At 33.9% G+C, this 25,023-nt stretch overlaps 1 protein-coding gene across 4 annotated transcripts; it reads left to right on the forward strand.

Annotated features, from left to right (window-relative positions):
- Positions 1-24,954, forward strand: LOC126772132 (hexokinase type 2). 4 transcript variants are annotated; one of them, XM_050492306.1, is made up of 9 exons: positions 1-324; positions 12,744-12,906; positions 12,986-13,167; positions 13,507-13,680; positions 14,945-15,044; positions 15,316-15,505; positions 17,583-17,788; positions 19,954-20,180; positions 22,265-24,954. In XM_050492306.1, exons 1-9 carry the CDS (start codon positions 298-300, stop codon positions 22,349-22,351), a joined length of 1,356 nt encoding a protein of 451 aa, XP_050348263.1. In that variant the 5' UTR covers positions 1-297; the 3' UTR covers positions 22,352-24,954. The 4 variants fall into 4 exon arrangements, with proteins under 4 accessions (XP_050348263.1, XP_050348264.1, XP_050348262.1 ...); XM_050492307.1 differs by lacking the exon at positions 1-324 and adding an exon at positions 7,495-7,698; XM_050492305.1 differs by lacking the exons at positions 1-324; positions 14,945-15,044 and adding exons at positions 11,791-11,973; positions 14,367-14,466.
- The last annotated feature ends 69 nt before the right edge of the window (positions 24,955-25,023 follow it).

Raw genomic sequence — 25,023 nt, forward strand, 5'->3', positions numbered from 1 at the left:
CAGCCTGTCCGAACAAAACATCTTTACAGCCTTGTAAAAGTGAATTAATTTATTGTTTAAAATTATTGACACATAAAGCCCCCCTAAGAATATTAAATATAACACTCATAACTTTATTGTTCGTATCAACGCAATATAATTACGGCAATTGTCGGTTTCAATTTAGATAAAGATTATATTGTGTTAGCAGATAAAGGATTTTATTGTGAGTACGTTATAGAAAAGTCGTGTGGAGAACATTTCTTCTCATAACGTTCTTAGTACGGTGCTGAGTGAAACGAACTGCTCTGACGCAAAATGACGATGGATCTATTGGACCCCATGGTATGTACTTACAACACGCTCACCATACCGTATATCATATGTTTATTGATATATACGTAAAAGTTATGTAAATACAACAAATATATTACGTAATCAATACACATGTGTAGGAATTATTTACAAAATAATATATAATAGCAGATTATATAATTATGATCGTTTGACTCCAATTAAATATATATCAAGATCTATGTGCTTGTATTAAATTCAAATATAAAAATATATTTATATATATATATAAAAAAAAATCAACAAATATTAACTTCACGCTTTTCATCATCTATATAAACTTTTTTTGAGTAATTTTCCTTATTTATTGATGTTTTTTTTTTATTAAGGTTGAATTTATTCATTGGCGAAGTTCTAACGATATGTGTAGAGTATTTATATACTCTATACTTTGAACCAGGAAGGATTAGGAAATTAACTTGTTTATTTTTAACTAAGATAAAGGGCCGAGATGGCCCAGTGGTAAGAACGCGTAAATCTTAACCGATGATCGTGGGTTCAAACCTGGACTAGCACCACTGAATTTTTATGTGCTTAATTTATGTTTATAATTCACCTCATGCTTGACGGTGAAGGAAAACATTGTGAGGAAACCTGCATGTGTCTAATTTCACTGGAATTCTGCCACATGTGTATTCCACCAACCCGCATTGGAGCAGCGTGGTGGAATAGGCGTCCAAACCTTCTCTTCAAAAAAAGGAGAGAAGGCCTTAGCCCAGCAGTGGGACAATTACAGGCTGTTACGAAGACAAATGCAAGATTTAATTAATTTAACAAACTAATGTAAATAATATTTTATTTTATGATATCAAGTATATTAAACTGGATTCGCGTTAGCTGTTTTCACTTTTATTATCAGATAGTCAACAGAAATATTTCTTGTTATTCCGGATTAAGTGTAACAAGGAAATTTGACGGTAAAAGATACCTAAATACACAGAAAAAAAGTGTTGTCATCGCGTTTGATGATCTTGTTAATACTGATATGGAACTGACGAATCTTCTAATACGACACAACTTGCACAAGTAAATGTGTAACACAGAGACATGATCTTCGAATCGTCGGTCATCGAATTAAGGCTACTTATATATTGTGTGGTTAGAACGCGTGAATCTTAACCGATGATCGTAGGTTCAAACCCGGGCAACTTTCAAGCACCACTGAATTTTCATGTGCTTAATTTGTGTTTATAATTCATCTCGTGCTTGACGGTGAAGGAAAACATTGTGAGGAAACCTGCATGTGTCTGATTTCATTGAAATTCTGAGAGGAGGCCTTAACCCAGCAGTGGGGCATTAACAGGCTGTTACTGTACTGTATATATTATATAAATAAAAATGCTCTTAACTAAATGCAATATAAAAAAAATTCTAAGATTGAAACTTAAAAACAAAAGACAATCGTGAAATGTCCAAGATTAAGCCAGTGAGGTACGAATTGAGTCAAAAAATAGCATGACTGCTAATAATGGCCGTCACATTGCGATGCCTACGAAATTGTTTTTGAATACAATTATCCGATACATATTGAAACGTACTTGATAGTTGATCAAGATATTGATAGTAATTCGTAGGTTTCAATAACCTGACCCGGGGTTTGAACCCAGGACCTCTGGGATTAACAACGCAGATTGACCAAAAAAAAACAAATTAAATTAGAATATTTTGAAGTCGGTTAAAAAAAAATATGTTTAACAATTATTGAAAGCATACAAATAGGTATTAATCGCAATATCGAATAGAGAATATGTAGTATTTAAACGAGTTTTATCGCTTTACACGATGTTTTTCCTAAAAGCGATTGTTTATCACGTAGTATGTGCACGAGTAACATATCTTGCTATATTTTACGTTTCACTTGACTTTAAGAGTTCAGGAAATTACTATAATCTACAATTGAACTTTCAACTGTTATGTCAGCTAGAGGTCGTTTTTGATCTTTATTATAAAACCTTCTTATCATTATAGTTTATGAGTAAATTGTGTAGACAAAATACTAAATGTAATATTTACGTTCATCGAACGTTGCAAGGACAGTCCGTAAATATCCCACTGCATATACATACATATTAATAACTATATCCTGCATTCTACTAAAAATATTTAGGTATAATTTGAGGAACATTCTAACCAGACATATTATGCAGGGTTTTCTCACCATCGAGTTCGAGATGAATTGTTAAAAACAAAAATAAGCACATGAACAAATGACGTATGTACATATACATAGGTACGTGCCACTGCCTCTGCTCTCCTAATTACGTTCATACTGTAAATATTTATAAATATATGTGGGCTGTATTTCTTATTTCGTTGTTTTGCTACATAGTAGGGACAATATCACGCCATGTGTCTAATAAAAATAATTATAATTTACAAGTGCATACCTACACTGCACACATATATGTATATATAATTATTTCCAAGACTCACGCGGTCTAAGTTGTCCACATTGACTACCTATACCACAAATATGCATGTTTTATTATATTAAGAATTTATATTATTATCCTACAACAAAACTTATTAATATTATGTTACACTGCAACTTTTTTTTTTCTCTCTCTCTGTTTCTTCGTTTGTTTTTATTCACTTGATCAAAAATTAACAACAATATCGAATCAAAAACCTTTCTTAAGAGATGATTAAATAATAGATCGGCTCTATTAAGAAAATTTTGTCTTGTGATGGACGTTGTAACGAGCGGCATAAAATGATTCAAGGATTAATGGTGTAACGGTATAACAATGAGTTCCTCAATTTAGCCGTTCGCAATAGTGAAAAGTTTAATAACACTTGGGTCTGATAACGGGGAAATCCATCAAATGTGATAATTTCGTGCAATGCGTCTTGTTCTCCGATTATAGAACGCAGTTGGCGTTATCCGAAGTACAACTATAGCAATATCGTCTTTTTATCGGTGTTCTACTGAGCTATCGTGATTGTAACTTAGATTTTTTTATAGTATAGGTAGGCGAACGTGCATATGGGCTACCTGATGGTCAGTGGTCACCAACACCCATAGACATTGGCATTGTAAGAACTGTTAACCGTCGCTTACATCGCCAATGCTCTACCAACCTTGGGAACATTATGTTCCTTGTGCCTGTAATTACACTGACTCATTCGCCCTTTAAACCAAAGCAAAACAATACCAAGTAATGCAGTTTTAAGGTAGAATATCTGATGAGTGAGTGGTACCTACCCAGACGAGCTTTGCACAAAGCCATATATATATATATAATACATAATGCACAATATACTTAATGAACAATTTGTTACCAATTAAACGTTGAATCCGCCCATCTGAATCCATCTTGTCACCATGCCAAGTAGATTAAAATAGGCACAACTCGAAAAGTACAATACAGATAGAAAGGACTCAGGATAGGAGAACAAAGATAGTTACACAGCACCCGAGTTTACTTACTAAGAAAATTTCATGCAGGTTTAAAACAATACCACGTAATTAAAGTTGCTTGAAAACAAAACATAGATTCAGATAATATTACGAAAAACTTTTTAAAACAAAACTTTTCATTACACTTTACAATGTCAAGAAATTACGTCATTCGTATTTGTATTATTGAGGATAATGTATATATTAAATAACTCAACGGTTGCAATAATATTAATTAAGCGAATATTAATTCGCGTAACCTTTTGAGAGTATTTATTAAGCCCAATCAGTTTTCCTTTTTTTTAAATATAATCCGCAGCCATCGTCGACATTAAAGTTACAATATACAAAATTGTCTTATGCATGACTGCAATTCCATTTTCCACGAATCGGTTATTCCCCAGCGAGGATTCGTCGTACAAGAGAATTAAATTGGGTTAATCCAATGCATATTATTATTATACTTATTATTTAGACTTTAGTTTGTAACATCTCAAATGAAAAAAAATGTACATTGCTAATATTACCCTAAACATAAAGAATATAATCATGTATATACGGTATTTTTATATGCCATGTTTGGTTTTGTCATTATAAATGAATATAAGCTTGCTTATGATGCTAGATATTGTACATACATATATAAGTTCGTTCTTCATCACGCTGTTCGTCTTTTGGTGGTTATTCTTTTTGCGATGTCGATGAGGTTACGGCGCCCATTTTAGTAGATGTGTTGACACTTCTTCTTCTCGTATGTTCTGATATTTAATGTAAAGTTTTGCGAAAGTTCATTGTAAAAAATATTCGTAAATGGGACCTAATTGTTAATTAATATTTTTATTTGGTATTTTTTTAATTTGTAAAATTATATGACGACGTGATCAATACATACATTAATTCAGTGTTAAGAATTTCCGAAACTTCTATATAAGAAAGCATTAAATATTTAATTTACTGCTTGAATGTAGAATGAGTAAAAATCGATGTTCTTTGAATGCACTAGAACTGTAGACGCATTATAACTAGGTATCACTATAGATGATAGGCTACAATTAGACCGGCGCATATTATTAGGTTGGCTGGTAGGAGTAGACTCAGCTCTGCAGCATTCGCGGTCAAAAAATAAGACTATTAGCTGATAACGGCTCGTGCTCGGTTGGTGTATTTTAGTGACTTACAGAATAAACGTTGATCTTTGAAATATTACTAGTATTTTATATACATTTGTCTTAAATTGTACCCGTAAAAATTAGGACGAAGCGCCAGTACTAGTAGATTTTTTTGATATTTAACCGTTAGAAGCCAAGATAAATTATCCGCCGAGGGAACATCCAAAATCGTATTCATAAAATAATTCAAATTTTTCAATTGTATACAATTATATTTTTAATAAAAAACATTGTTAACGCTGCTTTTAAGTGTTCTGTTTATATTCTTCACACACGTCATGTTACTATATGTTATATAAGACGCTTCAATATTTGCAAACATAATAACCAATTTACAAAATCTAAGTTGCGCCGTATGGGTCGCCGTGTGGGTCTTATCTGTTTAAAAAATTATTTTAAATCACAGTCTTTGTCAATATTTTACTTTTCTTTGTTTTATTTTTTATTGTAATCAACAACGTTTCAGGAGTTTTTGTACAGTTATTACTCATTACTAAAGTAAGGCCACATAGGATTACAATGGGAAAACTGCACTTTGGTTTTAACTTCCCAATGTACGTGATTCTGCGGATTATTCACCTTTACAAACGTAATTAAATTGGCTCCATCTCGTTATGGGCGCACGCGGACCAGCCCGCACCGGCTCACCGTGGGAGTATCATGGTAGCAGTGTGTTGGAGCTGCCGCGAGTCGTTGACTTCAATGTTGCGGTGCGAGCTCGTGCGGTGTGCGATGTCGGTCGTATAAACACGAACGAGCATGTTAAAACTAATTAATATTACTAATTATTAAATAAATAAATTACTGAAGTAGCAAATCGGAAAATTCAGTCAGTTTTGAAATATAAATATAATTCGAGATGGCCCAGTGGGTAGAACGCGTGAATATTAACCGATGATCGTGGGTTCAAACCGGAGCAAGCGACACTGAATTGTCATGTGCTTAATTTGTGTTTATAATTCATCTCGTGATTGACGGTGAAGGAAAACATCGTAAGAAAACATGAAGGTGTCAAATTGATTAAATGCGTTTAATTACAGTATACAAAAAACTATATAATGTAAAATAATATAAACGTGTTTGCTTACATTGACCTATGTATAAGATTACAGTTTCAAGGGATCCCCCTATGCCATGTACTTATCTATTATCATATCTTATTCAATATTATCATAGGTTTATTTATTTTGTTTTCATCGTCCACGATCGTCATTTTTTTTAACGTTTTCGAGCAAAAACCTTATGTATAGAGCTCAGTGATGATATTTAATGTATCGTGCCCTTTCACGTAGTCAGTGTTAGTCTCATAGTCGTTTTGTTGATGATAAATCTTACTTAAAGCCTGTCCATTAATTCCTTTGTATTGCAAACGTTTTACTTTTCTCGGTTATATTCCACTAGTTAAATACTTTAGTATGCATGTTTAATATTCCTAACTCAGATCTGGTAATATAATTAATCTCTTGAGGGGTGAAAATAATTACCTTTTTAAGCCGATGCGGGATTGAACTCGGTACTTCGTAATTTATTCAAGCTAACCACTAAGCCAACAAGTCCCGTCTGCACATGTTATGTATCTTATCTATCCCAGTGTTTAAATTGCGTTGTAAAGATAATCAACGAATTTTAGACAATTATCCAATACCGAGTTCTTAGTATGAAATAAAAGTTAAAAATGTTACAAATTACTTGATATAAATCTATTACATACGAAATAGATTCAATATTCAATGCGACTCAATACGTAAATGTTGTTGCCCTTTAAAAGGATTTGCGTTAATTTTTATAAGTCAAGTTCTTAACATATTACATCCTAGCGGCCAGCATTTATTAGGTGCGGCGTGTTTTAGCGACACGTGCTCGGTGTCACGGAACATTTGAGAACAAAAACCTGCGCACGAGCACGTCGCGCCGTGTCGCCACACCCACATCTAACGTAAAATCCTTTCACTCGACTGCAGAATAACATATTACATCCTAGCGGCCAGCATTTATTAGGTGCGGCGTGTTTTAGCGACACGTGCTCGGTGTCACGGAACATTTGAGAACAAAAACCTGCGCACGAGCACGTCGCGCCGTGTCGCCACACCCACATCTAACGTAAAATCCTTTCACTCGACTGCAGAATAACAATCCATACATTTTAATACGCAAAAACCTGTTCATTTGACTTTTACAATAACGTTTTAAATATATTTTACTTTTATTTCTTCCAACATTCTTCTAAGACGATCATTTTATTCGACGAAAACTTAAGGAAATCATTCCAGTTCTAATAAAGCATTACACGTAGTATTTTTAATGATAGCATCGTGATGACACGGACGACGGTATCGAAATATTTCACAAGCTTCTGCAGCGGGTTGCGTTATTTTAACGCGATATTGCGTGAAGGGCGTCACGTGAGAGGGCCGCGGCTGTCGGCTTCCGCACGGACGGCGCGCTCGGGGGCCGGCCGTGACGTCACGCCTGGCCCGCGCGCGGGGGGGACGCGAGGCCGAGGGTGTGGTGCACATGCGCCGGCCGCCTCGTCTCAAGGTGACCCTCGATTCACTAAACAAGTGCTCCGCGTTGCGCCGCTTTACAAAGTAATCGGTTCCTTTCACTTCTGCACGAGTCTACTATACAGTCCAGACAAACCGGTATTCGCTCGAACGCGGATATCATCACCAGGTATTTGTGCTCGGTGAAATTTATGACAGCACCCTGTGGGCGCCAACGCTTCTCATTCATCACCTATTATCTCAGTCTTCACGACTGACAAGACGAATCGATATGCGCCAAGCACGGGATATCGTAAGTATTACGTTAAATATTTGCAAACATATAATCTAATATAAAAAGTTTAAACTATCTGTAATATAATTTCGTTACATTAAAAATATAACTGTTATACCCAGTTTTTTAAGTAACCAATATAAATATACTGGTGCAATGTGACCGATTAAATAAATAACTACAGTAAAAAAAATTACACTGCTATATTTACGTACATAATATTCTAAACAACAACAATCATATTAGTGCATAGCATTGTATATAAATGAAGTATATAGACATAAATAAAAACTAGTTACAACAGGAAAGTCGATACCTACATCCAATAATAATAATGATAAAAAAAAATTTCTTTTTATATTACGATAACCTATGCTTGAGCTGTATATATATTATTTTTACTATAATCTGTGGCTTAAAAGTAACCGATATGTGAGTGACAAGGTCGCGTCACAAGGTCAAACGTAAAGTATACTCTGAAAAATAATAAACTGTCATTTCAATAAAAAACCAATAACATACTCGGAATACTTAAACATTAATTAGAATAATTGTAATAAAACTAGATTTAGACTTAGTTTGTCATTTTGAAAAAGATTTATAGATTAACTAAATCCTTACTATTATTATAAATGCAATAGTAAATTTGTTTTGCTTTTACGTCTGAGCTAGTCAATGAATCATGAAATTTTGGATACACGTTGTCAGGGGTAAAGAAAACCCCAAAATAGAAGACCTAGCACAGGCCCCCCTTTTCACACGCGTGCTAAGCCGCGTCCGTAATAGTTAATAATAACCAATTAAAAAGATTCTCATTTTTAAATTTTTCATTCGTGACTGAATTTGTTTATTTCAAACATAACATATTTTTTTCCACATTCGTGTTTATTAGTTTGTTATTTCTTGTAATAACCAGTTACTAATCTTCTGTCATACCTTTAAAATTGGTCGTTTGTGGTTATGTATAAGTTGTTAACCACGATTTACGAGTACTGATTTAGTTTACACCATCATATTTATTAGATGACAGTGTTGTATACATTTTATGTAAATTGTAATAATATGCTAAACATGTTTTTTAAATATAATATGTAAAATTGGGTTCATGCATCTTGTACCAAAACGAATATAATAAATTATAATGAAATACCTACGTAACATGTCAACTACCTATACCTGGAAATAAATATACATAGTCGGGGCAACGTAAACACCGAGTGGAATTTTTTTTTTTAATTTATTTATTCTTGGCTATGAATATGACAAGTAGGTAATTTATCGGCTATGTGCGAATTAGCTACAATGAATACGCTGCCATATAAAATGCAATGTAGATTGTAGAGTTTTATCATAACACTCTAGATTAAAGTGCCGTGACGAAGCGTCTGCGATATATTATGCACATACTTAAAATACGAACCACGAGTAAAGCTTGTATTCATAAGGTTTATTAGCATTTTTTTTTAATCGGTAATAATCTGTATTATTTGTAGTATTTTGTATGTGTTATCTGTGGACACTTAAATCAGTTTCTGATTATATTATTTATTAAATATATATTTATTAAATATATATATATATATTTTATAATTATTAAAACATAAATCTCTTCTTTGAGTTGACGTATCATGAAATGATGAAACTGTTATTCAGTTGAATACAATACCTTCTTTAATAAATAGGTATATCTTACATATCAGGGAGTGTCATATTATCGAGTATAGTGACAATGCAATATTATAAATGACTTAATATTCTGTACTTGCTACTCACCCTGACTACGCGCGAAATAGGAATTTACACACGGCTAGTTTTTTTTTATATTTAAATTAGCACACCAATCATTTGTTTATTTGTTAATTTATTCCAACTTTTAGATATTTAAAAGGTACGTCATACGCTATTGCGGATTTCGGTGACATTTAAAAAGGTTAAAGATCTTAAAATATTGAAAATTACGTGCAATTATAAATAATTAAACACATTAATATATTTATAATGCATACACATTGTAGGTTTAAAAATTATAACCTCATATTACGTAATATATTAGTAGTTTTTGCTTCAATTCGGTAAAAACAAACAATAACAATTTGGTATCTCTTTTATTTGTTTCTTTTATATGACGATACCTCGACCTCGAGAATTGTAAATTTTCAGTAGAGCTGTCTCAACGAAATTATTTTTAACGTAAAATGACATTGTCCCGAAATAACCGGTTTGCAATTATTTTAAATTATTTTTATCTTTAAAATGACTTTGTAAAGGAATCTATTCATACTGAGAATAATTCATTACTATAGTACCAGCCTGTAAATGTCCCACTGATAGGCTAAGGCCTCCTCTCCCTTTTTGAGGAGAAGGTTTTAGAGCTTATTCCATCGGTTAAGATTCACTCGTTCTCATCATTGGGCCATCTCTACGTCACTCGAATAATCACTATAATATGTAGTACAAAAATTAAAATAAAGTTTTATTGTATATAAAGGGCTGTAAACGATTGTATTTAACGATAGTTTTCATATCACCAAAGTATGTTGTTTATTTTATGATAGCAATAGTTATCTCACCAGTCGAAAAGAACATCCGGTCAGTCGCTTTTGTGACGTACAAATAGGAATATGTCAATAAAAGTACTAAATTGTCTATGGTCTCATACTAAAGTAATGACAGTACGCCGCAACCACAACTACATGTGTGTAGGGTCTATGTCGGATAACTGTGACAATTAACACGTAAATAGTAAATAGTTATATAAACAAGACAAAACACATAGCAACAATAATACATAGATATAGTCTAACTAAAAGTTCTGAAGTATATTGTGATGCTGAACTAAAAATACAAACTACTAACCTCAAGAAAATATACTCATAAGGCACGGAAACGAGATGTAAAACTTTAAACAAAAACATAAATAAAGTCAACTGATAAAAAATACTAAAGTTCACTTATCGTTTCCAAAAACTGTTAAGATGATTACAAAAATTTATAACAGCACCAAACCTTTGACGTGTATTATTCTGACATAAAAAAAAATTCGTTTACTGCAATAATATATTGCGCCAGCGATTATGGTATATATAATAGGTAGTTGCGTTCGCCGTTCTACTATCATTAGCAATCACGAGACCACTCGAAAATAAACAAGCGTACAATCGATCCACTGCCAAAACTAAAACTCATTAGGCTTAAAAACAATTAAAACTTTGACGTTAAACGAAAATGTCACAAAAATAGCTAAACAGAATTAGAAAACATTAACGGCATATATATATTATAATCTGTTATTTACTTTAAAAGAAATATAAGAAAATACTTAACGAATATGAATATTATCAGTTTTTATACATTAACTAATGGAAATTAACCACTGTGTGTTATGACGTATAACTCGAGTTTTTGGTTACCACTACGATATCGCTGCCCAATATTGGTATATTACAATGACGCAATTGACGCAGGGTTTGCGATAGTCTATAGCGATAATTATATTTATTCCTTCACAACATCGAATCAAAAACACAACTCTTAATCTCATGAAAATGCGACACGAGGCCAAATAAATTTATTTTAAGATTTTATTCGTAAATGACTATATTTAGTGACGAATTACCAAAATTGTGAATTATCATATGAATTAATATAGAGCTTACGTTTATATTTGACGACAGGGTTACCCTAAAATTCAATATCCTTGTGCCGTTACTTAGCACACACATAAAATGTATCTCACTACCACTAACAGTACCTACCCATACTATTGCAATGTAAATATAGAAAGACGTCGACTCGAGGAATTTTTATGACGTCATGAGCGAGCCCACGCGTCGTCCAATCAGAATCAAACAACAAGAGGCTCGCCGGAGGAAATAAGATAAACATTATCCTATTGAACAAAAAATATTTTATCCCCGTTTATATTTAACATTATTAACAACTATATGTAGTTTTTATATAAAATTAAGTACAAAAATAATTATTTCACATTTTGTATGTACTCATTGTATTGCACAACATACTGCCGCACTACTTTAACGCGCTGTACATTCGCGCATTAGAGAGAGATATCAATATTTTATTACATGAAGACATGAATGAAAAGAACGCGACAGAGCGCGTCAGTCTATAGGAAACAAGCCCAATCGACGGTCACAGCGTTTGCGTAGTAGCCGTTTTTCTCATTACATTACAGCTTTGGCAAGTTGTACACATACCTCGCGCAGTGTTTTAATAATAAAAAGTTATAGTTAAAAAATAAAAATGGGTATGGCCGTTAATCATTTACCTCAGGTGAGTGTTAAAAAATTATTTCTATTTATAAATTTTAAATAAAAATAGATGTAGCAGCTATTGGTTTAAGCCGGGTTGAATTATTGGAAAGCAACCGTAAGCGACAGTAGTATAGTGTTGTAATGACCGCTTTGACCTTGTGAAACTTGTTCGCGATAAAATGGACGATTAGTTGTATGCAAAGGAAATGCATTTAATTCTTCATAAAATTGACTTTTCTTTCCGTTAGTTGCTATATAATCAATTATTCTGCTTACACTTCAAATAATATTTATTATAGATCATTTGTTGTTACTATTTCTTTTTTGAAGAATAATTTAAATATAAAAGTACGACGGTGTTAGTAACATTGATTAATTTGAAATATATAAATTTCTTAAGTAAAATAAAGGACGGAAAAGTCAACTCTTAAATATATTAGTTTCATATTCATAAAGCGCGGGGTATTAATTATACTGCGTATGTGTTTAACTATTATATGTAGAATATAGTATATATTCTAGTAAAATATAAAGAATTTTGTTGTATTTTCACATTTACCCAATTAATAATTACCTGCATGGTAAATACCAATACGACCAAACTACTAACCTTAAAAATAATTTTGCGTGACATGTTTCATTAAATTCTGTAATATAAAAAGTACTTTGGGTTTTAAATTAAGATTAAAACTTTTTATTCATTCCAAAAATTAATGTACTATTAAGTAATTAATCTACCTGGTAACTGCATAATTTTGATTAAATGGAACATTATTTTTTTTATTATAGATTCGCGAAGAATGCGAAGTCTTCCACCTATCAGATAAAGCGCTTAGGGAGATAATGCACAGACTTCACAATGACCTAGTTAAAGGCCTCGGCAAAGACACACATGCCAATGCTATTGTAAAGTGCTGGATCACTTACATACAGGATCTGCCGAATGGAAAAGGTAATTATTTTTTTAATATACATACAAGTAAATAATTTGTTGTGTTAAAGAAAATATTACATCTGTTGTTATCTTTCAGAACGCGGTAAATTCTTGGCGTTAGATTTAGGAGGAACAAATTTTAGAGTTTTAATTATAAATTTAGGAGAAAATCACTTCGACATGCAGTCGAAAATTTATGCTATACCAAATCATATAATGACCGGCACTGGAGTTGCCCTCTTCGACCACATCGCGGAGTGCTTAGCGAATTTTATGAAGGTAGAAAAAAAATGACAAAATTGTTAATTCTAATTGGAAAAAAAAACAATTTGTTTTCGCGAATGCCAGTAGCTATTTTTTGAGTAAACTAGTAATAAGATGGTATAAGCCATACGCGTATCTATTGATTTATTGTATTTGGTGAATGTTAATATACTTTTAGATATCCGATACATTTAGGCTGCCTCACGTTTCCCATCGCATGAAATGAAATAAAATATAAACACAAATAAAGCAAACGAAACTTTAGTTGTGCTTTCTTACACTTCAACCATCTGCTCTTAATATCAATGATAACAAACCATGGTGATATAATCGAAAGTGTTTCTCACGTTTTAGGAACACGATGTATACGAAGAACGTCTAGCCCTCGGCTTTACGTTTAGTTTCCCTCTAAAACAGCTCGGTCTCACTAAAGGGATATTACAACGTTGGACGAAGGGCTTCTCTTGTAGCGGAGTCGTCGGCGAAGATGTCGTCCAAGGCCTTAAGGATGCTATCGCGAGGAGAGGGGTAAGACACGACACATTATCATGCCACCACATTTCATTTATTACAATCATAATAAATAACTTCTTAAAGTCAAGTCAGATTAAATATAAAACTTTAAAAACAAGCATTTATTTAACTTAAATTAAAAAAATATATTGTGATGAGAAGTATTGTCCGCAGCATCAAAAGTATGAGCAAAAAAATGCATTTCAATCGCTTTTCTGGAATTGGTTTAAAATTCACTTTCAAGTGTGACCCACACATGTGAAGTTAAATAAAATCTTGAATATATTTTTGTTCCTTTGTTAACTTACGGAAAATATTTCTAATATACTCGTATTTAAAAAAAGATAAAAGTAATGAAAGATAATCAACTTATACATTTAATACCAGATCGCGTTATCGATCGAATACAGTATTAACACTAATCGTATTTTCTTGTAAACTGTAAACTGGATTTATTGATAAACATTACTTCAGAACAAGTGACAGAAACACATTTTAACGGAAAAACAATACATATAAAAATATTTGTACACAAATTTGTCCTTCAACTTAGTTCATTGTGCCTACAGAAAGATTGAATTTAAAAAAAAACGCTCATAAAAAGTTTTTATTATATTTCACCTAGAAAATATCAGCTTTCGTTTTGGTCCATACAAAAGTTAAATAAAAGCTTGTAAATGATACGGAACACCATTTTCCAGGATCTATTTTTATCTGTGATGGGAATCCTTAACGACGCGACTGGGACCCTTATGTCCTGTGCGTTTAAAGATCCCTATTGCCGAGTAGGAATTATAATTGGTGAGTTGACGATGATAGCTCTCTTTAGTTAATAAGGCATGTTCTTAAACCAAAGAGAGCTGAATAGAGGCTTTTACATATGAAACCTCAGCTCAAGTTTAAAAAAAAAACACGCATGTTGCAAAAATTGGCGGTAAAAATAGACTTGTCAAAATTTTTATTGGTACCATTCTATATTATGGGGTTAACATATTGGCAATTTCTTTGGATGTCATATCATTCTATTTCTATGGATAATGTTGCATGCTAAAAGGTTTTTAATTCGGCTGTTTCCTGTTTACGTACAAAATTATACTGCATTGGCGTCTCCTGTCAAGGCTCGCGGAATTAATACGCATTTGAATCAACTTGACTTGAGTTTTCATGCCGGGAACGAAAGCCTCTATCGATCATCATCGACGACTCGCGGCGCCCTCCGTCGGCAATGACCGACATCATGACACCTTTTCTAAACAGCTTGTTTTCTCCACTCTTGTAGGACGTTCAGATCGATATATGCGCTATACTGAATGACACAACGGGTACATTGATGTCTTGCGCGTGGAAAAACCACAACTGCAAAATAGGACTCATCGTGGGTAGGTTTACCTTGTTTACAGCGGCGCAGCGCTGAGTCGCTCGCTTATGGTTCACAGACGGCATTAACTATCGCATTACTCACCCGGCTCGATTAGATTAAAAGCCGCCATCCCATAATCGCACGGTCCGACTCATCTAATCGGTTGTGTGATAACGCCTAATCAAAATCATGTACGATATTTGCTTAATCACGATTAACACTTGTGACGCTTGAGGGAAATGGTCCCTGCGTGGTCGCGGTCGCGGTCGCTGACGGGAGGTTGTGTGCAGGCACGGGCAGCAACGCGTGCTACGTTGAGAAGACGGAGAACTGCGAGCTGTTCGACGGGCCGGCCGGCAAGCCCGAGCTGCTCATCAACACGGAGTGGGGCGCCTTCGGGGACGACGGCGCGCTCGACTTCATCCGCACCGAGTTCGACCGCGAAGTGGACGAGAACTCCATCAACCCCGGCAAGCAGATGTGAGTCCACCGTACCTTTAGCTGCCACATTCGTTCAGTACTCGTGACTTTGTTATATTTTCATTGTACTTTCGTTACTTATAATTCGATCAGTCAGTGTGTACAGTGACTGTCTAACTAGTTGCGCCCGCGACTGTACTAGAGATTAATAAAATAACCCTGTAAACATAGTTATCCAGGTTATATGTGCGTTCTAGGGGGGTTCACAGTACCCCGGGAACCCTTCCTAGAGAATGGAGGCCTGCATAGGCGGGCCGGCCGTCTGAGCGTCACCGTAGCATGCGAAAGCGATCCTGTGGCGCTCCTCGTTAACACGGAAAGGGTACCGCTGGCTTTTTTTGTGGGTATTCCGATATTCGGGGTACACTCGGCGCCTTAGACACCGGCGAGCCCCACATACCCCCCCACTTTCCCCGTGGGGGAAACGCGTGATGCGTTTTTCTAGCGTTAAAAAAAAGGTTATATATGCGTTACATATTTTCAATAAGTTCTAGATGTTGATTTTTTTTTAAAACAAAATTAAACATAATTCCAGGAACGTGTTCAACAAGCGTCCATTTACTAAAGTATAAATAAATAAAATTTTCCTTTATTGTACACTGAGAACGTTTCGTTATAGTCATCACATATACGTACATATACGTAGTCGTCACATATATAATATTAAGTACACATAGTTGGTACATATTTTTACATTATATAACAAATAATAACGATGCCTATTTCTGAAGACAAATCTTCAACCTCTACGGTCGCAGGTTCTCTGATCTGCTTCTAGACTCGTATCGTGATCTGATGGCTGGGTTATACCGATGCGCTATTGATTCAATTTAATAAAAAAATATATAAAAAATATGATTCAGTTTTACATTAGAACGATCTTTGTATACGTTAACTATACTTTTGTAAGATACTTGGCTCGTATGTTGTGTCGAGTGACCATTGTGATTGTATTACGTAATTGAATCTTATCAATTGTAAATGACTCATGACAAATGGCAATGTCGATTTAAAGTGTAAAGTTCAAACGTAATGATTTAATAAATTCGATGTGCAATATTCGTGCGATAGAAAGTACGTCATTGTATTTGATAATTATATTATTTATATGATAATTTGATTACATAGTTTTATATTTGAACTACTTTTCTCTCGTGTATTTGCCCGCGTCTTGAGTTGAGGATCTTAGGTGATCGGTATAAAAAAAGTATGTCTTTTCTTGGTGTTCAAACTTGCTTCATATCAAATTTAATCAAAATCGGCTTAGTGTTCTAGTCGTGAAAGCATTATAGACATAGTTACTTTCGCCCCTATGATATATGTATGTCACAAGTCAAATACCTATTAAACTTTTTTTATGATTAGGATAGAAAATCTGATGCGAAAATCAAAATATTCTATAATCAAGTTAGCTCTAATACGCACTTTTAAATCGTCTCGTTACAAAAGAAATTTGAATGCAATGCGACCAGCAGTCCAAAAAGTAGATTCAACAGAAAAATTGCCAAGAAACTGAATAGTTACTATTTCATTGTTGACTATGTAGTCAACTATGTACAATTAAAATTATATATCATTTATGAAAATATAATGTTATTATTTACTATTAGGACCAGTTGGCGTGGTTGGTAGATACTTGCCTTTTACGCCGAAGGTTGTGGGTTCGATTCCTATCCATGACAGACATTTGTGTGCATGAACATCTCTGTTTGTCCTGAGTCTGGGTGTAATTATCTATATAAGTATGTATTTACAAAAGAAAAGTAGTATATGTGGTATATCAGTTGTTTGGTTTCCATAGTACAAGCTCTGTTTAGTTTGGGATCAGATGGCCGTGTGTAAACAATGTCCCAGGATATTATTATTACTAATAGAAATATAAGCATTCCAGTACAGGTCAACCACAGCATCTGAGATATTATGTCCCTAGTCCACACTGGTTCTCGAGTAATCCCATAATTATATTGACTCACTCATTCTTCAAACAGGAACAAAGCAATATAAATGATTGATTAATGAGTAGCAATGTAACTTGATTGAATTGTCTAAATGTTAATTTGTATTATTTCAATTCCAGCCAAGAGAAGATGATATCAGGAATGTACATGGGTGAACTGGTCCGCTTGGCGCTAGTCAAATTCACAAAGATGGGGCTGCTGTTCGGTGGGCGCGGCTCCGACCTGCTGTTCCAGAAAGGAAGCTTTTACACAAAATACGTGTCTGAAATAGAGTCCGACAAACCCGGGGACTACAGCAGTTGTATGGACGTCCTGGAAGAGCTTGGTGAGTTATATTAAAACTATTCAATTGAGAAAAACTCAAAATGCTGTTTAGTATTAATGCTGTGATTGCTCGCAGCTATGATTTATACAGTGGCTATTATTAATTATGATTTTATAGACTTATTTCTATAGACTATATAGTCATGTCCTCACTATTGTGTGTGTGTGTGTGTAAATGTGTCCTGTGTGTGTGCAAGTAGGTAACTTGCCTCTCCTAAATAAATAAATGTGGCATAATTGTAGTTGAATACAAAAAGGTATATTTATTTAGCATTTGAATTATAAATTATAATATATAATAATAATTTGATTTAATCTACAGGGCCATCTCTGTTTTAAAAAAATAATATACCAAAATTTAAGTTTTTAACATACAACGAAACACGTTATTTTAATAATATCTATACAATCAGAAAGATAAGATTATTCAATTCTTTTGAAATTATGTTTATCTTCATTCTTTATATTATCATAAAAATAGACAAGAATACCATTGTAATAACAATTCCGTTAAAATCAATTATCAATGCTATTTATGTAAAATATCGTATGTTACCATTTGCCCAAAGTTAAAAAGAACCCGCGAAAGAAACCCAGCGAATTTATATTTGGCATTATAAATTTTTCAAAAAAATTGCAATTCGATAATTAATGCATAAAACATATATGAATAAAACCCAATTGTAGCATAAACAGTAGTTATCGTTAAATTCCAATAAAATTACATATATCAGTATATATTAAAAAAAGACAAACAAATTTACACCTTTGTCATAATCATACTTGTGCAATAAAAGTATTTTATATACAGAAAACATTACATAATATATGCTAATGAAATATATTCGATTAGTTCAATTATGCAAGTTTTTTTATACATTTTGTAACTGTCATATTGTAAGAAAACTTATATAAAGAGTTGTTATACATATATATTGTTAGTTGCTTTATTCCCTTATTGCACACATAACATGAATTACATTACATAAGGCTGTATAGAACTATGTGTACGGAGGTTGACACATCCCGAAAAGGAATTTCTTGGATAACCTTACTATTCTGGATGGGATTACTGGACGTTATATAGTAAATATATATAAAAATGATATTAAGTATTTTCTACTACATTGATAGCCCATATAGCTCAATGGGTATCCGCTTGGGAAACTGATGTATTTGATTCTATTCACATTTGCGCTGGGCTTTGTGTAAAAAACCCAAAAAATAAGGTTGCCTGGCATATTGCATATTAGATATTTTATGTTAATACAATAAAGAATATATTATATAATAATAATCTGCATTAAATAATATATTATAATAAACAGAAAAAAGTAGGAATTCATTAAAATACCATTCAAAGTATTATCTTTAAAATATGCATATGAGTACTGAATTAACTATTTTTATAAAACAAATTCATTTCAATAAGGTTGTTTTATGTATTTGGATCAAGTACACTTGAAGTACTTTCTCTTGCAGATAATATTTATTCTGTTGTAACAATTCATTTGGTTTTTTTTTAATAATTATTATAAACAAATACACGTACTTTAATAAGTTACATATATAATAATTTTAATATATTTCTTAAGAATTATAATTGTTGTGAGATTAAATGTTAGTCATACAGATCCGCGCATTTAGTATGTCGATGCTATTTATGCTAATCATTCACGTTCTCTACATAAATCGTCTTCGCAATATGCAAATATTAGACATAGCTCGATAGGTTTACCTCAGACAAGTGCTATAGAAAAAATCCTGTTAGTATTTAGGTGTGTAAATAAAATGTACAGTATTTAACAATTAACACATGTTAAATTAAATTGTGTACAATAATAAATATGTTTAATTGAATTTGTGTTTATAATTCATCTCGTGCTCGACGGTGAATGAAAACATCGCGAGGAATCGTCTAATTTCACTGAATTTCTGCCATGTGTATCCCACCGACCCAAATTGCAGCAGCGCGGTGGAACAGGCTCCAAACCTTCTCCTCAAAAAAGAGGAGTTGACAGGAGGTTTCGACTCCACTACCGCTTACCATCAGGTGGAGTGAAGTCATTTGCTTTCCCATAATATATAAAAAAGGGGAGGACCTAGGCCAGCGGGGGGCCATTCGGGCGGCCAGTGTTCTGTAGTGAGTGTGCGTGCGCGTCGCAGGTCTGGCGCACGCGTCGGAGGCGGACATGTGCGGCGTGCGCTGCGTGTGCGAGAGCGTGTCGCGGCGCGCGGCGCACCTGGTGGCGGCGGGGCTGGCCGCGCTGCTCAACAAGATGGCCGAGCCGCGCGTCACCGTCGGCATCGACGGCTCCGTCTACCGCTTCCACCCGCACTTCCACGCGCTCATGTGCGACAAGATCGCCGCGCTCGTGCAGCCCGGCCTGCAGGTGAGGTTATCTAGACTCCGAGATCAGTGACTCGAATTCATTTATGACATTTCATTTTAAAAGGAGGTTTTTTATCTATTTATGCAGTCTATTAAATTAATTGGACAAAAGTCATGTAACCGGACCACCGGCGGTGTAAAAGTGTCCAAAAACATTGGCAATGTAAGAAATATAAAAAAATATTCACATCATAAATATCACGAGGCTCGAGGAATATTATACCTGTAGTGTAAACCGATTCAAAAATAATTTATACCAGTGTCCATTTTATTTATTCATTGAAATATGTTGAACTTTATTTACATATGTAATATATTATATATGTATCGAATAGGTGCGGTAGGAAATCTAAATATAATATATAACTAAACTTCCCCGTATAAACATTATTAATTAAAAAAAAAACCGGTAATCACTCGGTCCTAGATAAAGGATCGTTAAAATTTAAAGTCGCCTTGAACTATCACAATTAGTAATATCAACAAAAATTTAAAATATTCTAAACAAGACTCGCTCGTTTTATCAAAAATGTCAAGGAAAAATTATTAAAAGTGAACGCGTTTTTGTTAGTTTTAAAATTATTGTTTTAAACTTATCAAAACCTTGTTCAATGAAAGTGTTTCAAAATATCTTAGAGCGCAACACGCTTCACGCTCACAATCGGTACGCGTTATTGAGGTCATTCACATATTTACGTAAATAAATAGTATTTAACTTAAAAAAATATCTATATATTTGAATAATTAACGTTATTACAATTATAAACAGTGATAAGTGAAGGCGTGAGGCGAGAGGCGAGAGGCGAGCCTCTTTTTACTCGTCAATGCTACAGTTCAACGTTCAACCGATAAAACGTGTGGCATTGAATCCGAGCCGGACCTCCAGCTGTTTGCAAGTGTCCCGTGACTTTGTTCGTGTTGATATTGAGAAATAGGTTTATCATTTGTCAGATAATAATTAATTGTTATTATTAACAATTTACAAACGCTCGCTTATTTATATTGTAGTCAAAATTTTTAATCGTTAACGCTACGTAATTAGACCTCGCCACCTTGACAACGTGAACGGTGAAAGAGCCGTGTGCCGGAATGCGGCCGAGAGTACGTCGAACGATATCATTTATAAAAAAAAAAACATTCGATTAATAGGTTTAGTTCATATTTGACTCCAATATGTTAATTTAAATTATTCAAGTATATAACATATTCAAAAATGCTAAATATTTTTTCTTGATAGCGATTTTTTTTTTTTGTTTATGACCGCGTTTAATAACTAATTAAATTTCTACGACATGGTTGGCAGTCAAAAGAAAGTATATTGTTTAAAATAATTTTGTTACATACAAAAAGAGGAACGGGACTCTTACACCTTAATTATAACTCAGCGAGAAGTACAGACTGCACCGACCTGATTGGAGTTAAATTGAAAAATACAAACGTATTTGTAATTCTCTGTTATGAATAATGATTTATTATTGTGCATTGTTTCGAAAGGCTTAGCTGGATATAGCTTAGTATGTTCCTTATCCTAATACCCTTATGCATACAAGGGCTTCATGGTTCCGGTAGAGAATAATACCCCATCTCCAATCATGGTTTATTTTTTAGCGCTTGATAGAAATTCGTCTGGGTAGGTACCATCCACTAATCACATATACCACCGCCAAACAGCAGCAATTAGTATAGTTGTGATCCGTTTGGAAGGGCGAGGGAGCCAGTGTAACTACAGGCACGAGGGACGTAACATCTTATGATGATAATTAGTATTTCTAACCGCGCCAATGTTTATGAGTAGTGGTGATCACTTCCTATCAAGTGGCCCATTTGTCCGTTGCCTGTGCCTACCTATGAAGATTAAAAATCTCTTAAATTTTTGAAAGCGCATTCAATCGACTACATAAGTGTGTTAATTAATTAATTGCCTATATGGTAACAGTGCAACCCATGACAAGCAAAATATTTGCTAAAACCTCCGCTAAATCCCGTCCAGGCAATCCAGCAAACAGATATACCACCATTTTTATATTAAAGTGAAAAGCAAGCTAGTGTCGTTGACCCCGACTAACAGTGGCTGTCGTGTTGCAGTTCGACCTGATGCTGTCGGAGGACGGCAGCGGGCGCGGCGCGGCGCTGGTGGCGGCCGTGGCGTGTCGCGAGCAGGCGCTGGCGTAGGCGGCGCCGGGCTGGCGGCGGCGGGCTGGCGGCGCCGGGCCGGCGGCGCCGGGCTGGCGCGGGTGTGTCGGCAGCACGCGCTTCGACGCCGACCTTTTATATTTTTGTATATCCGGTCCTACCCGCTCCGCCGTTCGTCGCCAACTAGCGTCTCGAAGTGATAAGTTTTGTGTCTGCGTCGCAGGGTTATTATAGAAGGCGTGATATTATAGCGTCACTGGGACGTAACTGCATCGTAGCTTGCCAATCGTCCCTATTGCGGTTACATTGTACACATTGTGATTAATTTTAGTTCAATTATTATCAGCTACATTCGATCAATCAAATCGTTTCGTTGTCAAATCGAATGTCAAAATCGAAAATTTCATTAAATGCGGACCAATGAGTGACCGTTCACCATCAAACGATAATGGTAATATATTTTAAAGCCGTATACAGATGTCACAGCTTCTACAGTAACCGTGCGACATGTGATAAGGAAAGAGCGATCCGGGGAGATCGGAAATCGGAACAGTATATTTATATTAGTTTAGATGAATTGTCGTTGCGTGCTGCGACGCTCGGCCGGCGGTTACATGCGTGCTCGGTTTGAAATTTGTCCGATATGAGCGGTGCGGTCTCAACACTGTGCATGAGCCAGTGTTTATTATACAAACAAATAGACCGCTTTCCATCACTTTAAAATTCAATAAAACTGAGATAGGCACTAAGAAGAAAGTTCAGTATATACAAGATGCGTGTACTTATATTTATACCGTACCTTATTTTAGTCTAGTCAATGTGAATAAAGAGTAATTGGCTTTTTATTATTCATCTAAAATAAAACAAATCGTACTAAATTAGAAGTCCCTTAAACTGTAAAATAAAATATGATTTTGTACTTGCTGTTTTACAAAGTTCTTAAGACTGACTTCACGTTTTACACTTTTAAATTTGTTTAATTTAATCAAATAACTAATCTTAGTGTCAATCCACGCAGTACGCATTGTATTTGATCGCTGTAGTGTTTATCAACATAATACTTTTATGAAAGTTTTAACAGCAGTGATTATATTATTATTATTAAAACGGTAATTTCTACACTTTACAATAAATATTGGTCTTGTAATATAAGAATCTACTTTTATATCAAATTATTGAAAAAAAAAAATATGATATATTGTTAAACGTATTAAAATGAATTTTAATATGAATTATTTATATTACTTTAAATTAAAAATTGTGTATTGATAGCAAATGATCAAATAACTAAAGAAATATTTCGTTATGTGTGCGGTATGTACTTTGTTTATGATCGCGATACGTCATAATATGACCCGCAGATACGTATACTTAAAATGTAGCAATACTAAGAATCTCAGTAGACATGCTGGCCTTACGCTACGTTAGAATCATAATATCAATCATTCCATTAAAAATTGCATCAATACACACTGATTAGTATCATTAAAATTATTATTTATATTTTATTATTGTACAGAATTGTAGTTTCATAATCGTTGTAATTAAATTAGACGTCATTTATTTGAAGTTCAACTCGATCATTAAAATAAACGAATATTAACGATTGGAGTGAACTCTTTATGGGATTTATGTGAGTGTTTTAATTATTTTACTGTGATAGAACTAGGACTCATTGTAAGTGTTTTGTTTGGTTGGAATTATTCAGTAGCTGTAACATATGATATTAAGTTCATAAGTACATTAAAGATTACGAGATATTCCGAAATCAAACCAAGCCGGATAACGATTATAATTTATACCAGTTTCTGTTCATTGATATATGTGAGAGGATAAGGCGAGTGCTAAGTACGATATTAGGTCATAGTATGACATCACACCACGCTATAGTTCCTAGTTACAAATAGGTGCATTTTATTTTTAGTTGTATTTTTCATTAATTTTTGCAGTTTGTAACTACTTAAGAATTCTGTATAATATGTTGACATTTATATACTTACATTATTTATTTTCAAGCACAAATATATGGACTATAATTTTTTGTAGAACTTCATATGTTTCTAATTTTTATGTTAAATCTTTAGTAAAGTTTGCACCATTTTAATGTGTTGTAGGGATTTGTGGCTTAAGTACATTTAAATACAGAAGATACTTAACTATTTCTAAAGATATTGTACGATGTTATTTTTATAATTTTAAGAAAAAAAAAACGTTTCGCGATTGGATTATTGCTCTCATTTTGCTCAAACTTTTGAATTTTCTTTGTTAAATCGAAATTATAAAATGAATTTTGTTCTGCATATATTCGGCAAGTTGCTACATTCCACATAATATGTGAGACGATAATAACACAGCGTGTTTGTGTATAGCAGAAGTTTACATATCGCCACCCCAACATGTCCATTAGTGCATTAATAAGATATTAAGGTTAACAAGCACTGGCTGCTTCATGAAAACAATTTATATATATATAATTAATTATATGATTTTAGTATCCAATATGTTTGAAAATATTTTATAAATATTTAGGTGACATAAATGGAGCAAACGAATTCAGAATGAACTGTTGTTTAAAAAATTAGCTCCAATTCTGTAAACGCTGTTAATAATGTTATTGCAAGAATAAATTTTTAAAAACAGTATACTCTCTTCTTATTTCCAGTCAACGCAACGCTATCTATAATTCAGAAATTCTGATACCATTACACATT

The sequence above is a fragment of the Nymphalis io genome, chromosome 12 (assembly GCF_905147045.1).
Source record: "Nymphalis io chromosome 12, ilAglIoxx1.1, whole genome shotgun sequence".
Classification (NCBI taxonomy): Eukaryota; Metazoa; Arthropoda; class Insecta; order Lepidoptera; family Nymphalidae; genus Nymphalis; species Nymphalis io.

Coding starts and splice junctions, on each gene's coding strand:
- LOC126772132 (XM_050492305.1), top strand. CDS start 11,944: ATGGGTATGGCCGTTAATCATTTACCTCAG. Junction 15,506..17,582: donor ATCAACCCCGGCAAGCAGAT/GTGAGTCCACCG, acceptor TTTCAATTCCAG/CCAAGAGAAGATGATATCAG. Junction 20,181..22,264: donor TCGTGCAGCCCGGCCTGCAG/GTGAGGTTATCT, acceptor GTCGTGTTGCAG/TTCGACCTGATGCTGTCGGA.